Source organism: Dama dama, chromosome 20, assembly GCF_033118175.1.
Source record: "Dama dama isolate Ldn47 chromosome 20, ASM3311817v1, whole genome shotgun sequence".
Classification (NCBI taxonomy): Eukaryota; Metazoa; Chordata; class Mammalia; order Artiodactyla; family Cervidae; genus Dama; species Dama dama.
In genome coordinates, this window is record NC_083700.1 from 112,076,789 (window position 1) to 112,094,362 (window position 17,574).

Here is a 17,574-nt window from a genome sequence, read left to right on the forward strand (position 1 = left end):
CAATTGTTAGGGCCCAGGTGTGCGGAAAGGAATGGGGTTTCTGAGACCTGCGGGGCCTCCCTTTCAAGCGGCCGGACGTTTGAAGCACCTGATAGCATCACTTACTGGCCTGCCACCCACCTTCAACAAAGGCGTGGGAACCACAATCAAGCCTCCTGTCCCACGGCTTCGGAGACAGTAGTGAGATGATGTAGAACAACAAGTTTTTCAAGTATCATTTTAAATGTTGAGAAGATATTATTTCTGTGACTTTGCAAATTACCATTTGATTTCATCCAAAAAAAAAAAAAAAAAGCCACTGTTGAGTTCAAACATAATGTTACATGTGATGACACCCAAGGGAAAATTGAGATCTTTTTGAAAAGAAGGTACAATTTATCATCTTCATAGGGTAATCATTTATTTTCCAAAGGGCTCAAAACTGGAAGGATATTTAATACAGATTTTTCAGCCAGCATTTAAATAATATTTAAATCCTCTAGGTCATAAATATACAATGATAGATATATTGGATTTTTTGTTTCTTCCGGCATTCAGAGACTTTCCTTAAATATGTAGGGTTTTTTGTGCTGCAGTTTGTGTCTTGGCCTTTTTTTTTTTTTTGGAAGACTTTACTGAGCACTTATATTTGGTGTTTGATGTCTACTTGCTGCTAGACAATCATAAAGAAGTTAAAGCTCAGAGGGACACCACCACGGGAGGAAGACATCCCCCAGAATCAGATCACAGCACTTTGAAGGTGGTGGTAGGGGTGCAGTGTTGTGTGGGAGCTGGGAAGAGGGGCAGGGAGGATGTCACGGAAAGGGTCATCTGGTCCTGGGCTCCCAGCCCCTCTCTAATAGCTATCAGAACTTTGCCCCCTAAATTTATAATCTTCTTTCAGTTCAGTTCAGTCACTCAGTCTTGTCTGACTCTGCGACTCCATGGACTGCAGCACGCCAGTCCTCCCTGTCCATCGCCAGCTCCCGGAGTTTACTCAAACTCATGTCCATTGAGTCAGTGATGCCATCCAAAGAATCTTCTTTGGGGATCAGTAATGTATGTTTCTGGTATTGCAGTTCTGTGTTGAGAGTCCTCAGTGTCAACTTATTGGATGGTTGGTTTTTTTTCTTTAGTCAAGGCATAGTTGATGTCCAGTCTTACATTCGATTTAGGTATACAGCGTAGTGACTCACAATTTTTAAAAGTTGTATTCCATGTATAGTTATGATAAACCATTGGCTGTGTCCCCTGTGCTGTACAGAACGTCCTTGTCATTTATTCTATGCAGAGTAGATTGTAGCTCTTACTCCCCATCCCCGTCTTGCAACCTCCCCTCTTCCCTCTCCCTGCTGGTAACCACTAGTTTGTTCTCTGTATCCGTGAGTCGGTTTCTTTTTTTATTAGATTCACTAGTTAGTTTCTGAGACTCCACATATAAGTGACACCAGTGTTTGTTTTTCTCTGACTTGTTTCACTGAATACCCTCCAGGTCCCTCCGTGTTGTGGCAGGTGGCACCTTTTCATTCTTATCTGGCTGAGTGGCATTCTATTGTATGTGTCTATAGATGTCTAGCTAGCTAGCTCAGTAGATAAGTAGATATCTCGCATCTTCTTTACCCATTCAGCTGTTGATGGACACTCGGGTTGCTCCCATATCTTGACAACTGCAAATAATGCTGCTGTGAACATTGGGATGCATGTATCTTTTCAAATTAGTGGGGGTTTTTTCTCTCAAATAAATACGCAGGAATAGAATTGCTGGCTCATGTGGTAGTTCTATTTTTAGTTTTTTGAGTCACCTCCATACTGTTTCCTATAGTGGCTGCACCAATTTACATTCCCACCAACAGTGAACGAGGTTCCTGTTTCTGCACATCCCCGCCAACTCTTGGTATTTGTGAATGATTACTGTTAAAAACGAAGACTTGATTCCCCTTTGTGGCCACGTTTAATGGGTTTTGAGGACTAGGCGAGGAGCAGGCCAGTGATCCTCACGCCCACCCGGATTGCCTTTCCGCTCAGTGTGACCATCGCCTGTGTTCTGTGTGAGTGTATGTGTCTGTGTCCGCCGTGTTTATTGACATCACCTCGTCACTGGGATGTAAATTCTCCAGGACAGGAGCTGTGTTAGTTTGGCTGGCACACCTCTAGAAGACAGCCTGCCCGGGACAGGCAGGTCTGTCTGTCCACCCACCTGGCAGGTGGTCAGTGCCGCCCTGGGAACAGGTCCAGGCGCCGTGTGGCACTGTGTCCTCCCAGATTGCTGAGGGGTGTGAGAGGGAGAGTCGAGTCAGGCTGGACCGAGCTGCTGACCTGCACTCCCAGAGGGCGGAGCTGCTGTCGCCCGAGACAGAGAAGGAGCTGGTTGGGGTGTGGCTGGCCAGGGCCAGGTGCTCAGGGTGCCTTTTCGCCCAATGTGGTGGAGATGCTGAGACCCAAGGGAGATGAGGTGCCCAGCCACATAGCCAGGTGGAATTTTGAGCTGCTTTTCTGATCCGACAGCCGGGCTAGTTTCTTCCCATGGAACTCATGCTGTGGTTCTCTCCCTGCCCCATCTGCCTTCTTCTTCGGCCACTTGATGTCAGCCGTTCTGAGGACCCTGAACTTCCTCATCAGGAGGCATGCAAAATAAGAGCTGAAATGGGAGTCAGCCAGCAAGTGCCACCCCTCACACACTGCCGTGGGCGGGGGGGAGCGCAGAGCTCGTTTTCTTGGGCCCTTCCCTTGTAAACTGCCCTCATGCAATAATTATGAATATTTACAAATATATGAAAAGTATTGATTTATGGTAAAAAAAAAAAAATTGCAGTCCGTCTAAGCAGTAGGGAAATAGTTAAGCATGCTCAAGCACACTCTACTGTTTATTTACCTTTTTAGCACTGTGACCCTGGAGCAATGGAAGGATCTGTCACAACCAAATTACCTCCTGTTTTAGTCTGGGCTTCTGTGTATCAGGTTTTCTTAAAGCTGGGAGCACCATTGCTCTACTTTTTCAAACCACATGATGTCAGTAGATGAAGAGCAGGGATGTGCCGTGAAGGAACAGCCTTGTCTTCGTGTATTTCTGTGTCTTGATCAGAATGAACCAACTGAGCACATTCAGGACCCTGGACAGAGCCCTCTGTGGCCTTGTGGAACTGTAGCCTGCCTTCCTACCTCCGTCAGGACCGTTTCTTGTGCAGGAGTTGGGAATTTGATTCCAAGTGACTTTTCATAGAAACAGCTAAGTTTCTAAAGACGGTACATTTATGTTATCAAAGTAGGATCGTGCATTTAATTAACTTCTCTATTTAACTGAGTTTCCTTGTCTCAGCCTTTCCCCAGCCTGCTCAGCCAGTGGCGCCTCCCACGTGCAAGAGAATCTCTTTGTCATTTAGCGACCATCAGCGCCCAACTTGAGAAATGGGTTGTGGCTGATTATGTAAAAAGAGATGAGGCTGCCAAGAGGTGGGAGTCTCTTGAAATGATTTCATTTCCACCTAACGGTACTGCTCAGAGCACCTTTTTGCATTTTTCGGGAGCACACCAGATTAATTTAAACTTGTTCAGCTTGATTCAGCTGAAAATCAACTAGAGAACAATTTGATTTTTGACCCCTAAATATAAAATCCTGGCTCGCGTTCCCCCAGATCGGGCGATGGTATCAGGACATGCTGAGCAGCTGGCAGGAAGAAAAGCTAAAGGGACCCGAGGAGACACTTACAGAGCCTGCCGTCGTGGGCAGGCAGGGGCAGGTGGCAAGGTGGTGAAGAGCGCAGGGCAGTGTGTGTCCCAGGAGGGTGGAGGGGAGGGGGTGTGGCTCAGAAAGAGGGTGACCACGAGGGAGCTTGCGAAGAGCAAGGCTCCCCCCAGCGGCATGTGCTGTCCTCCGTAGGACACGGGGGGCGTGGGGCGGCTCCCTCAAAAGCATGACCATCACAGGGTCCACCCTCTATCTGAGACGTCGAACCGGGTGCTGGTGGGTGGCTGGAGACCCAGGCAGCCACTTAAGTCCCCGCGCTCGATGGTGTGGCCTGAGTCTTGGGAACGGCTTAGCTTAGGTTCCTGAATGTCCCTAGTCCCCCTGGGACCACCTGCTTTGACCCCGGACCTGCAGACTTTCTAGCCTGTCCCATCACCTTCTTTTGTCTCCCTCCTTTTGTGGCTTTGAGCACTGAATACAGTGTTGCTGTTTAGTTGCTCAGTCATGTCAGACTCTTCTGTGACCCCACAGACTGTAGCCCACCGCGCTCCTCTGTGCCTGGGATTTCCCAGGCAAGAATACTGGAGCAGGTCACCATTTCCTCCTCGAGGGGATCTTCTCGACCCAGGGAAGGAACCCACGTGTAGGAGTATACTGGCAGGCAGGTTCTTTACCACTGAGCCACCACGGAAGCCCATTTAATACAATGACACCCCCGCCACCCGCCACCGCCTTTTTTTCCCTTTTGCTTGAAAATAGCTTTATTGAAATTAACACTCAGAGCACATATAATTCACCCATTTATCGCCGACAGTTCAGTACTTTTAGGGGCAACCATCACACAGGCCTAGAACATCTTCATTGCCTCGGAACGAAACCCCGTGCCCTAATTAGTGATCAGAATTTCTGGGGGATTTTGAAGGCTGTTCTGGAAACATATGTCAGTAAGGAAGGGCTTCAGGTAAATGAAGACCCATCCCGACCCGTCCGGCTTCCTCGACTGAGACCTCGAGGCGGAACGGAAGTCAGCCGGGTAGGACACCCTTCTCCCCGTCTTCTGCCTTCACCCCGGCCCCTTCTATTGTCTTCCTTTCCTCCCACTTCTGTGAGTCCGTCTGACGCTGTGTTGTCGCTCCCGTTTCCCCAGCAGCTGTCATCTTCCCGGGCCCCCCACCGTGTCCCCGCTGCCCCTTCTTCTGACACCGCGTACCCTCTGAGCGCGCGCCGCCAGCCGCAAAGGGAGCTGGACAATGTGCCGGGCTCTGAAACATCTTCAGAGATGGGGATTCAAGTAAACCTCCTCCTGTTGAAAGCTCCCGTCAAAAGGACTGTGAGAAGGGGCGAGGTTTTGAACTTCACTTCACACTCAACCTTTTAACAGAGGCCCGGGATGTTGTGATTTCCTTGGATGGCAGAGGTGGCCTGGTTCTTTATTTACCGGCCCACACGTCTCTCTGAGCTCCAGGGAGAGCAGAGCCCTTCGTGAAGGTCCAAATTGGCTTTATACCGTCGGCTTTTGTCTTGAAGGAAATGGGTTTTAATGGACCGGCTCCTGCGATGACTTCATCTTGAGTGTTTGAAAGGTTTTAGCTCTCCAGTGATCTCCCCCACCACCACCACCCATCCCCGACAAATAGCTCTGTCTTTGATCATTTTTTAATTTCTCCTAATACCAAAACATGAAGTTTTTTTTTAGTTCTATGTGGTTCCTAATCCTGCCAAATAAGCAAGGTGGGGTCTATGTGAGAGTGAGAAAGAAGAGCTAATATGCATTCATGGTCCTTTCCCTTTTTTTTTAATTGACATTCTGGATTCTGTTTTATAATTTTATTTATTTATGATTTTTTGGCTGTGCCGGGCCTTCATTGCTGCCTGGGCTTCTCTCTAGTTGCAGCAAGGGGCTACTCCGTAATTGTGAAGCTTGGGCTCACTGCAGCGGCTTCTCTCGTGGAACACGGGCTCTAGAGTACTCAGGATTCAGTAGCTGTAGCAGATGGGCTCAGTCATGGCTCCCGGGCTCTGGAGCCCTGGTATTGTGACTTCCCTTCACCTCAATGCGTGGAGTCTTTCTGAACCAGGGATTGAACCCATGTCTCCTTGCACCGGCAGGCAGATTCTTTACCACTGAGCCACCAGGGAAGCCCTCCAGGCTTCTTGTGAGCATGCCTTTTAAAGCATTCCCCGTTGTTCCATCGCTCAGTCGTGTCCGACTCTTTGCAACCCCATGGACTGTAGCCCACCATGCTCCTCCATCTGCTGGATTTCTCCAGGCAAGAATAAATACTGGAGCAGGTAGCCATTTCCTTCTCCGGGGGATCTTCCCCCATCTAGGGATGGAACCTGCGTCTCCTGCATTGGCAGGTGGTATCTTTACCGCTGAGCCACCGGGGAAGCCCTCTTTCTTCAACATGTAGGAAATTAACAGTCAGCCTGCCCTCGGGACCATCAGCAGCCCCTCCAGACAGCGTGCATGTGGGGAGGTTGGGGGAGTCCTGCAGGGGATTCTTGGTGTCCCCTCTGCAGGTCAAGCTCAGTAAGGAGGAGTGGTGGGAGGCGTCCCTCCAGAGCCCCAGGCTCCCTGAAATAGACTCTGGGGGGTGAGGAGCACACATCCACTGGAGGAGCACTGGCCATAGTGATACCGGTTTTGTTGCGGTGCTAATAGTCATGGGGATGCTCAGCTCCCACGTAGACAGTGTGGACGGATTCCCCCCGGCCCCGCCCCACCTGGCACACACACTGGGAGACCCTTGGGAGAAGCAGGGCCTTGGGAGTCTGGGGCACGGAGCCCGGCCTATTTGAATAGCGGCCGGGGATGTCAAAAACCCATCCTCACACCTGGCATCGGCGGCCATCACCGAGACACACTCCCTGCAACAGTTCATCGAAAATGGCCCAGCTAATGATCGGCTGGGCAGATAATCGGAGGAGAGTTAATTGTAAGGTTCGATATGGCATCTTGTCAGCAGAGATAAGTTGTCACGTTTTCCACTTGAGCTGAAACTAAATGATTGTAAAATAAGTTATGAGTGTCCTTGGGCCTGTCTGCCGGAATGATGGCTAAGAATACATTCCTGGCCCATCAGTCTCAAGCGGGCTGCTTGATATTTATGCGGACGGAATGTTATTTTATTCCCCCTGTAGTCATGCTTGTCAGCTCTCCGAGTGAAAAGTGAAACTGCTTCTTTGACTCATACTTCACGTCCCGAAGCTCGAGAGCCTGCAGATTGTTATCATTATTGCTCGTATTATGTATTTTTTGGGGTGTGGGTTGAACATTGATGCCCGATTGGGAAGAACTAATGGCCGGCATTGAGCGCACAGGATGGCGGAGGACTGGCCCATCCCGGCTCAGTGCCGCGTCTCGGGGACTCCCGGTCCCTCCATCAAAGCCGGGTGAGAGGGGGCGTAATGAGGCGCTCCCCTTTCTCCTTTGCTGTGGCTTTCTTCTCTCCCCGTCTCCCCTCTTCTGCCCTCTGCATTGCCCCCTCTCGCGTTTAAGGCCGTCGACGGGGCCGTCTGTCCAGTGTCCACTAATTGATAGAAAACAAGATGCATTATTTGTTCTCAGGAGGAGTAGATGGTGTTCTGCAGGTGCTTTTTCGGGGTCCGGGGCCGGGCTGTCAGAGGCTGTTCAGGCTGAGGGATACCTTGTCAGGCAGGAGGTGTCATCGGAGATGGAAAAGCATAGTACGGAAGCCCAGTGTGTTTTGATCGGTCGTATTTTAAACCAGGGGACCGTTTAAACACCTTCTGTTGAAAGGGAATTCTCAGGATCTAGGAGCCAGGCATTCAGATACCAGCACCCAGACGCAGAACCCAGGTCACTAGAAACCAGAGCATCCTTGACATGACACCCAGCCTGGAGAACAGCCAGGGCTGCCGGGGACCCTCTCTGCCCCAGGCCTCTCTGACCATCACCCGGCCTGCCCCTGCTCCGCCTCCATCGTTACCCACTACCCCAACCCCGTCCTCGGGGCCACAGACGCCGGCCGCTCGCATCGTGGGTGCTCCTGCTGCTGCAGTCAGGCCCCTGGCCCCGACACGCAGCCTTTTGTTCCTGGCAGGACCCCTCATTCCTGGGCGGCTGCCTGTCTGTGCCCAGCTGTCCACCTCTGAGCTGTGCCTGCCCCCATGGGCCCCACCCTGGGGCACCTGGTTTTCCCAGGGACTTCTGTGCCTGACTCCCGCTTAGCCCACCCGCTGTGGACACCCGACCGCATCGTGGTTATCTGGCCTTCCTCCAGCGAGAGACTTGGGATCACGTGTGCAGGGCTTGGGCCAGCATTGGAGCACTGACCCAGGCGGGGAGAAGAGATGGGGCTCCAGCTTCGCCTGCCGTCTCTAGACTTCGGCGATGGTGCTCTTGGGCGGACCTTGGTCCTGTGAGCAGCAGGCCAGACCGTGGACGGGAAATGCTTCTTGGTTTCCAAGCAACGGGTGCCCATCACTTCCTTTATTCGTGTCCCTCCTTGTCTGAGACGGGATTCTTGGGGCTCTCAAACAGCTGGCCCTGCTTTCTGGTTTGGTCCCTGGGATCACCGTTTCTTTTACTAGATGAGAGCCCTGAGTTATTCTGCAAGCTCACCTCCCGCCTCTCTCCCCGCCTTCAGGGCCCAGATCAGGACCCGTGTTCTTTGTTCTGCCCTCCACCCTCCCCACACCAGCTCACTCCTGGCCCTTTCCCAGGCTCCGTGGTTCCTTTGTCTCTGTCACTCACACTCTGGGTCTTGGTGGCTCCTCCTGGAGCCACGTTCGTGTTTCTCGAGGGAGGCCACGGAGCCAGCTTGCCTTGGTGACCATGGACATGTGGATGGTTCCCCACCTTACTTCTCTCTGTGTGTAGGTGGCACTTCTGTTTACATAGGATTAAAGTGAGTGAAGTCGCTCAGTCATATCCAGCTCTTTGCGACCCTATGGACTGTAGCCCACCAGGCTCCTCCATCCATGGAATTTTCTAGGCAAGAGTACTGGAGTGGGTTGCCATTTCCTTGTCCAGGGGATCTTGGTGTTTCTGCCATAGATCTGATTCCCCCTCTTCAAACTCCGATTGCCCAGGAGATCTAGTCTTTCCTGGAGGTATCAAGCAAGAGACCAGACAGGTATCCTCTCAGTCTTTAGACGTCAACTCCATGGGGACAGGGGTTTTCACCCTCTAGTCCAGTCATGGACGGATGTGAGAGTTGGACCGTGAAGAAGGCTGAGCGCCAAAGAATTGATGCTTTTGAACTGTGGTGCCAAGGGACAGAGGGAAATAGCAAAACACCAGTCCTGCTGCAGCAGAGGGCAGCTGTCTTGGCCTGTACCCCCCCCATCAGCCTCCATGATTAGAGGATGGGGATGGTCACTGGGACCAGTTTCCCCATGGCCTGTCACCCAGCCTGGCAGAGGGTGGGTTCTTAACACTTGAGAGTCAGAGAGGATATGGTCAGAGCATGAAGATTTTTGAAACCTGGGCAGAAAGTAAATAACAAACATATTCATCGTAAGGCTTGAGCACTGACTAACGTGTAAAAGCGTTTGCTTTAGGATCAGCCAGTGATCCTGGGGTCCCTGGATGCCTCAGCAGTATCAGGCAGCTTCTGAAGTCTCTGAAATTGTCCACAAGTATTAACTAGACTGGAGGCTTCCCAGGTGACTCAGTGGTAAAGAATCCACCTTCCAATGCAGGAGATGAGGGCTCAGTCCCTGGGTCAGGAAGATCCACTGGAGGAGGAAATGGCCACCCACTCCAGTGTTCTTGCCTGGGAAATCCCATGGACAGAGGAGCCTGGCGGGCTACAGTCCATGGGGTCATGAAGAGTCAGATATGACTTAGTGACTAAACAACAACAACATCAACTAGACTAACCTTTTTTTCCCCTTGACGTCTACATAAAGTCTTATGTACAATGGAGTATATTATATACAGTGGGATCTCGTATTTTAAAAATTAAAAAAATATGTGTATAAGAAATGCTCTCTTGTATGACAAAACCCACTGAAATGTTGTGAAGTAATTAGCCTCCAACTAATAAAAAAAAATAAAAAAAAGAAAAAAAGAAATGCTCTCTTTAAAAGATTTGTATTGCAGAAGACTGGGACCATTTAAAAGGTGAAAAGCTAGCAACAGAGTGAACCCTCCTGCAGTTAGCCATGCTTCCTGGACCTGGATGGGGAGGAGGGTCTATAGGGGGGGAGCCAGACCCAGGGTGGGCGTGCCTTTGGTGGAGAGCAGGCGGCAAGTTGGAGAGAGTGAAGAAGAAATGACCACGTGGATAAAGATTCAACCTAGAGTCCCAGTCTCCTGGAGGCAGGTTCTCCTGGAGGAAGGAGCTGTGGGCTGACTCTTCCACCCCTCCCAGGACAGGCTCCGAGAGGCCTTGGCTCGGCAGGGGATGGGAAGAAGGTTGACCCTCCTGACCATGCGGGGATGGGAAGAAGGTTGACCCTCCTGACCATGCAGGGATGGGAAAGGCACTGCTGGTCTTAGGACGTCAGCAAGTTGCTTCCTAGGGCATTCCTGGAGCCGGGTGTAGAGCTTAAAAGAAACTAAGCTTTTTTTTTTTTTTAATATTTCTTAATACATGCTAAAATGTGCCAGAGGTTCAGAAAATAGAAGTATTTTCAATTCAGATTTCCAGTATCTTTTTATAAAAGTGTTGTTTGCTTATTTATTTTCGGCTATGCTGGGTCTTCGTTGCTGCAGAGGCTTTTCTCTGCTTGTGGCGGGCAGGGGCTCGGCTCCAGTCGCCACACTTAGGTTTCCCACTGAAGTAGCTTCTCTTGTGAAGCACATGCTCTCGGCGTGCGGGCTTCAGTAGCTGTGGCTCCCAGGACCTAGAGCACAGGCTCATCGGTCATGGCCCACGGGCTTCGTTGTCCCTGCGGCAGGTGGGATCGTCCCAGATCAGGAATCAAGCCCATCTCTCCTGCATTGGCAGAAGGATTCTTTACCACTGAGGCACCAGGGAAACCCTCAAGTATCTTTATATTCAAAATCAGGTCATCCTTCTGTTCAAAACCCTGCAGCGGCTGCCCAGAGTAAAAGCCGGTCCTAGACAGTGTCCGAGCCCCTCTTCCTCTCTGATGACACCCTCTCTGAGTCTCCCGTCCTCCTCTCTGTGGTTCTGGGACACTGCCAGCATGCACACCTGGCCTTAGGGTCAGGTTCTGGTGACTTCCTCCTCCCCGAGGTATGCACGTGAGTTCTCATGTCTTCACCATCTTTAAGCATTGGCCCACGTGTTGCCTTCTCATCAAGACCCTCTCTGTACCCCCCACCCCTCCACCACCTCTGTAATGTCCACCCTCCATGGGCTCCTTTCCCCTCTCATCACCTTGTAACAAAGTCTGGGTTGTGGCCCCTCAGCTGTCTAAATGCCACTCAGACGGGGGACTTTGTCATTCTCAGCAGTGGATCCCGGACGTCTAGAAAAGTGACTGGCTCACAGTAAGTGCTCAGAAGAACGTTCGCTGAATGAATGAATGTTTATTCATTCGTTGGCCAGAAGGTTCTGTCTTTTGAGTTAACAAAGACGCTGTCATGAAATGATGAATTCTTAGGAGCTTGGAGGTATCTGGGTGGTGTTCCTTCATCCCTTTCTCAGTGAACTTGTTCATTCTGCTGAATTGCATGTTCATTTCATGTCTTTTAAGGGTGTTGTGTTCTTCTCTCTGATAAAGTAAAGTTAGACAGCATAAGTTGAGAGTTTCACTTCCAATGAATGATCACATTTGTGCACTGATTTTAACATTTTGGTGAGAGGGTTCAGTGAATCAAAAATTGCCGGGTCTACTGTGGACTTCTAAGCACTGTTGCTAGACATTGGTGAGACAGGGAGGTGGCCTGTGGCATCTCACTAGTAATTAACTGATGTTTGGTCCTACAGAATGTTGAGGGAAGGAGACAGACAATCAGAAATACCTGTATCTTGTGTGTGAGCACACACACGAGTCAACCCCATTTAAGATGACACTCTCCTATGTATTCCTGAGTATTTCTTTTGTTCCTAATATATCAAATTATTTGTGGGAAGAGAAAAATAAACAAGTAAAAACCTCCCCCCTCAACTTTCCTTTTCCAGAACTCCAAACATGCAAAATAAAGAACTTTATAAATCAGATAAAGACAAACATGATATGATATCACTTATATATGGAATCTTAAAAAAAAAGGGGTGGGGGTTCAAACGAACTTAACTACAAAATAGAAGTGGAATCACAGGTGTAGAAAACAAGCTTATGGTAACCGGGGGGAAAGGAGAAGGGATTGGGGTTGACATATACAGATGACTATGTATAAAATGAATAACTTAGAAGAACCTACTATGTCGCACAGGAAACTGTACTTAATGGTCTATAATGACCTCTGTGGGAAAAGAATCTTTGAAAAAGAGTGGGTATGTGTATATGTATCACTGACGCACTTTGGGGTACACCTGGAACTAAAGCAACATTTCACATCAACTCTACTCCAATAACACATTTTTTAAAGTAATAAAGTTGGAGAAGCACTGGTCTTAAAAAAAAAACAAAACAGGAGGACTGTAAATCCTCCTGAGCAAAAAGAAGATGCCGAAAGGAGCTCCTGCTCTGGAATGGCAGGTGGCGTGTTCGGGCATGGGGAGCCCTGACCTTTTACCACAAGATTTGCTCTGAGCCCCCGGTTTGGAGACTGTTTCCGGGGCTTGGTAACTGGAGGAACGTTGCTGTGGTCCTTGGCAGAGTCTGGTTTCTCCGTGCTGACCTCTGCGCTCTTTTCCTTTTCCGGTCCGGCGGCAGACACGGGGCTGGGTGACCCCCTGTGCTCAAGCCCCAGCATTTCCAGCACCGCCAGCCCCAAGCTCGACCCGCCCCCCTCCCCTCACGCCAACAGAAAGAAGCATCGGAGGAAGAAAAGCACGAGCAACTTCAAAGCCGACGGCCTCTCCGGCACCGCTGACGGTAAGGCGCCCCCCCGCCCCAGCCCACCTTCCAAGGACTTTCAGGGGCAGAGTTCGCGTTTCTGAAAAGTAATTCTCACTCCTCTCATTTGTAGCATCGTTTACCCTGAACCACAAACGCTCGGGGGTGCAGGTCACTGCGTGTGCCTTCTGTTTACAAGGTGGTACTGGGGGCCCTCTCTCTACCCACTGATCCTCCAGACTGCCCAACCACATTGGCTGTCTTACCTCCTGACAGGTATCGCTGGGTCCGTGCTAACACTGGTGTCCCAGCCCCGCATACATCTGGGCAGGTTGTTTGGTCTTGCCCGACCTCGGCAAGCTGGGCTCGGGTGTGTCCGCTCCAGCTGAGCCTTGCCACGGTGTCGTCCTCCAAAAAAGACCAGCCTCCTGAGGTGGCAATCTTCCCTGATACCGGCTCGACTTAATTTCAAGTTAAGACAGCCACTCCGATCCTGGCTTTCAGCTTCGTCTGATGATAACTGCCCCCTCTATTAATGCCCATCACTCTTGGTGTTTTGTGAGCTGCATTAGTGTTTCCGTGGGCACCGTCTGTCTTGATTCTCCTCTGACTTGTTGAAGTCAGGTTTGATGCTCAGGGCTGGGCCCATATGATCTCTCAGAAGTGGCTCCTTCTGATGGACTTAGATTTTTTATTCCTTGGTGTGCCAGTGGAGGTGGACATGCACACAGGTACACAGGCATGGTGGGAGGTGAAATTATTACAGTGTAATAAACAAGTTAAAGAAATACTTCAAAGAAAGTTCAAATGTCAAAACATTGTTGTGTAACATGAATAATGATTGGTGAGACCAGTGAGAGTAAAACAATCTGGTTTCAACAAGGATTCCATGTATGCCGGAAACAACCTTTATAGCTTACGTCCTTTTCTTTCTCTATTTCTGCTGCACTTTTTCTGAAATACTCTTTTGACTGTTCAGACTGCAAGTATGAGTGTGAAAGAAAGTGCCTGTTCCTTCCTAATATCTGAAGATAAGCTTAAATGAGATAAACCCACGATGCATTTGTTAGCAAGGCAGGAGCGGAGTTTACGGTACACGCGCTATGTCGTTTACCGTAATTCTGTGAGTTCGTGGCATTTTCATTTATAATGAGGAGACCAAGGTTCAGAGTGTCAGGGAGCTTGTTGGGGCTCTCTCATGGTGGCAGGAAAGAGTCTAGAAGCCCTTTTTCAGTGCCTGTCTTACCATTTTGCCTCCCATAGCTTCCTGCTAACAAGTTTAGCCCATAAAAACCGATTTTCTCCTGTTATGATAAATGAGGATGATTCTGTTATATCAGCAGTGGTGAAAAATAATGATTGTGGATCAAAGCACCCACTCAGACACTGCTGGCCTTCCCATTGGAAAATAAATCGCCCACAGATGCTGAGCATTGATGCAACGCCTTCCAAAAACTTCAGCAAAAAACCCCCAGCCACAGATGGGTGGCCACACACCCCCTCTTACAAGAGGACTGGGGTAAAGTCAGGAAGATGCGTGGCCACTGGCCAGGTGGGGAGCAGGTGCCCCACGGGCCCAGGGGAAGAGTAAGATTTGCCTCAGGGAAAGGTCTCAGGCCCATTTCACAGATAAACATCTTACTGTGTTTGTCGTGTGTTTTCAACTACTGACTTTTTTTTAAAAGGTACCACTTGGTAGAAACTGATTATCAAGTCCACCTATCACTTCATTACACACATTTCATCCTTTCTATTCATTCCACCCACCTCCTGGCATAGTGAAAACTGTGTGAATAAGATCCAGCCTGAAAGTAAATTAGTAGTGGTTGCGCGTTTAATTGGGCTGCCGGTTCAAATCAGCATCCTCGTCATCCAGTGGGTTCGCAGAAAGTTCGAGAAATGACAGTAGGCTTATCGGATGCCTGAAATGTTTCCATCTTCCACTTCCTGCGTTATTGCGGTGGTACCATGGGCTCTGAGCGATAGCCTGTGACGAGGCTGAGTCAGATCCTCAGCCCCAAGCCAGCCACAGACCCTTTCATTAGGGGCCTTCCTGCCGAGGTGGTGATGCAAACAGAAAGACAGATTCAGAAGCACCCAAATTAGAAATCACAACAGCATCTCGGGCATGTTTGATGGGTGTCGGTTGATGTGTGTTCAGAAGTTCAGTGCTAATGACTAGAAAGGACACTATGCCTCACTTTGTAGTTAAGAGGACCGTCCCTGTGATGCCATATCCGTGACATCTTTCCACTAGAAAGTAAGACGAGTTCTCTGTAAAAAGAAAACGGATCATTTTTCCCTAGGAAATGTTACCTTCCCAACTATAAATAAATGAGTCATTTTGGGGAGACAGGCTATATCCAAGGCATATTATTCTTTATTTTTTCCCCCCACATTTTAACATCTTTGAAGTCAGAACACATTGTTCAATTGAGATAATTTTAGATTCACAATGATGCACAGTTTTTAAAATTTTCTTAATAACTATTAGTCAAAGGTATTGTGAGAACCATCAAAGCTAAGCCTTCTTAAAGTGAAACGTGGTTGTATATTTTTAGAGGATTGTTTAATTTTAATTATTAAAAATATTTCTATTTCTGTTTCCTGCAAAGCACTGTGACTTATTATTGCCAGTGTATTCTCTTTGGCTTGACTTCATGCTGAAAAGTTGCAATTGTAAATATAACAAGTTCTCTAGACGATGTCCATACAATGGGTGAATCGTGTAGTTTTTGAGACACCCCGTTGGATCAGACGACTAGACTCAAATCTCTATAAAGTATGAGAAAAATGCAATTCCACTGAGAGTCAGCTATTTCACTCCAGGTTCCGGGGAAAATATGGCACCCTCAGCTGGGTCATTGGTGGGAATTTTCCACAGGGACTGTCAGTGCAGGCATGGGCAGGGTGTGGGAAGAGCTATAGGGGTGGTGTGGGGCCCCAGGGGGTGACAGGGAAAGGAGGGACTGGTTAGAAGACCCAGAGGGAGGCATCTGGGGAGGACCTCCATCCGGGGATATGTCCTTCAACAGAAGGACATGTGCCGTCTGGTGACGCTGAGGGTGAGGAGCCCAGGAGAAGCCCCTGGCCTCCCTGCCGCCACCTCCTCGGCCAAACCCGATGAGACCCCAGAGGCATCAGAGCTACTGAGGCCACCTCCCAGGCCTGCCTCCACGGGCGGTGGAGGGCCGGCGGGGAGCTGCTAGCAGAAGCTGTGGGTTGCTCGTGCCTTTCCCAGTGCCTCTTGCACACCCCTGGGCACATCTGGCCCCTGATCTAACATCAGTGCAGTAGACCGGAAGTCTCTGTCCCCCGTGGCCCCCCAAGGGCCTGGCCTGAGCCCTGCTGAGGGAGGGATCAGAGCTGCACGTGTGCACATCTGAACTGTCCCCCCGAAGCCCATAAAGGAGCCCCACTCTCTGCCCAGGCTCTCAGCTGAGCACCAAGTTTCTGTCGCTGGGTATTTCTTACCTTTGCGGTGTCTTTGTTCAGAAGGTAAAGACTAAAAGTGTGCCCTCATCAAATATCTATGTTGCCTGAAAATCCAGAAACTCTCTGTCCACGTGGGGGCCCTTGGTGCCATAAGGATCTTGCTTCCCTGACTTCCTCGCTGCCCTGGCCCTCATCAGACTCAATTACAGAGGTTCTTTTCTGCAGAAGAACAGGTCTACACAGGATAGTTGAATTAACTAGAACGGTTGTCATCTTCCTATATTTACAATTTAAAATGAATGGATTGAGTCTCATAAATTATGGGAGTAGCAACTGTGACCAAAGAGTTCCTTCATGAATATTTTGAGTTCCGACATGGTCACTGGGTTCAAATATAACCCAGCCCTCATATGTGCTCAGTCGCTCAGTGGTGTCCGACTCTGTGACCCCACGGACTGCAGCCTGCCAGGCGCCGTGGAATTCTCCTATCAAGAATACTGGAGTGGGTTGCCATGCCCTCCTCCAGGGGATCCTGCTGACCCAGAGATTGAACCCTCATTGCTGGCATCTGCAGGTGGATTCTTTCCCACCGCACCACCTGGGAAGCCCATAGAGAGAGTCAATATCATAGAGTATTCCAGCCCCCTCCGGGGTTGGGGGTTCTGAGTGTGGAAGAACTGCGAGGTATAAGCTAGTGTGGGTGACATTCAATTCAGTTCAGTCGCTCAGTCGTGTCCAACTGTTTGCGACCCCATGAACCACAGCTCGCTAGGCCTCCCTGTCCATCACCAACTCCCCGAGTCCACCCAAACCCATGTCCATCGAGTCGGTGATGCCATCCAACCATCTCATCCTCTGTCATCCCCTTCTCCTCCTGCCCCCAATCCCTCCCAGCATCAGGGTGTTTTCAGATGAGTCAGCTCCTCACATCAGGTGGCCAAAGTATTGGAGTTCCAGCTTCAACATCAGTCCTTCCAATGAACACCCAGGACTGATCTCCTTTAGGATGGACTGGTTGAATCTCCTTGCAGTCTGAGGGATTCTCAAGAGTCTTCTCCAACACCAAAGTTCAAAAACATCAATTCTTCTGTGCTCAACTTTCTTTATAGGCCAACTCTCGTCTAAGCCAGAAGTGCCTTGGAAAGGTGGGTGTGTGTCTAGGTGTTCCCAGCGCTGAGAGCTGAGCTGTGTCCTTGGGCAGGCGAGGGGCTGACTGCCATGGTGCTAACCATGCGAGGACCTTGTGTGTGTCTCCATTGCCCTCTACATCACTGGGCATCAGGCCCCCCACCCACCTACCCGGAGACTTCAGCAGGTGTAGGTCTGTTCTTTCCATATATGCATTCTCTAAAAATATGTGAGCATTTTCCAGTTCTGTGGCCCCATTTGTAATGATAAAAAACACCTTTGTGATGTTTTTACCTGGGAAAACTAGACCATTCATGAAGAATGTCAGCAATGGGGCACTTCACTGTTGAGTATAACTTTGAGGGTAAGCTTCTTAGAAACCAGCATCCTCCAGGCTTCCCATGAAAAATGTGAAGGTGGCATTTAGCTTTTAAAAAAAAAAATTTTCTGTATCATGAATA

The 17,574-nt window shown here is 49.6% G+C and overlaps 1 protein-coding gene across 4 annotated transcripts in view; it reads left to right on the forward strand.

Moving 5' to 3' along the window:
- The window catches only part of AGAP1 (ArfGAP with GTPase domain, ankyrin repeat and PH domain 1), a 577,143-nt gene that overhangs the window by 433,843 nt on the left and 125,726 nt on the right, over positions 1–17,574 (forward strand). For 3 of the 4 annotated variants that reach the window (XM_061122533.1, XM_061122534.1, XM_061122536.1), the window contains one exon: positions 12,428–12,589. The exons of the other annotated variant lie outside the window; for it this stretch is intronic. In XM_061122533.1, coding sequence (XP_060978516.1) covers positions 12,428–12,589 — 162 coding nt within the window. The remainder of the gene's footprint in view (positions 1–12,427; positions 12,590–17,574) is intronic. 4 annotated transcript variants of the gene reach the window in all.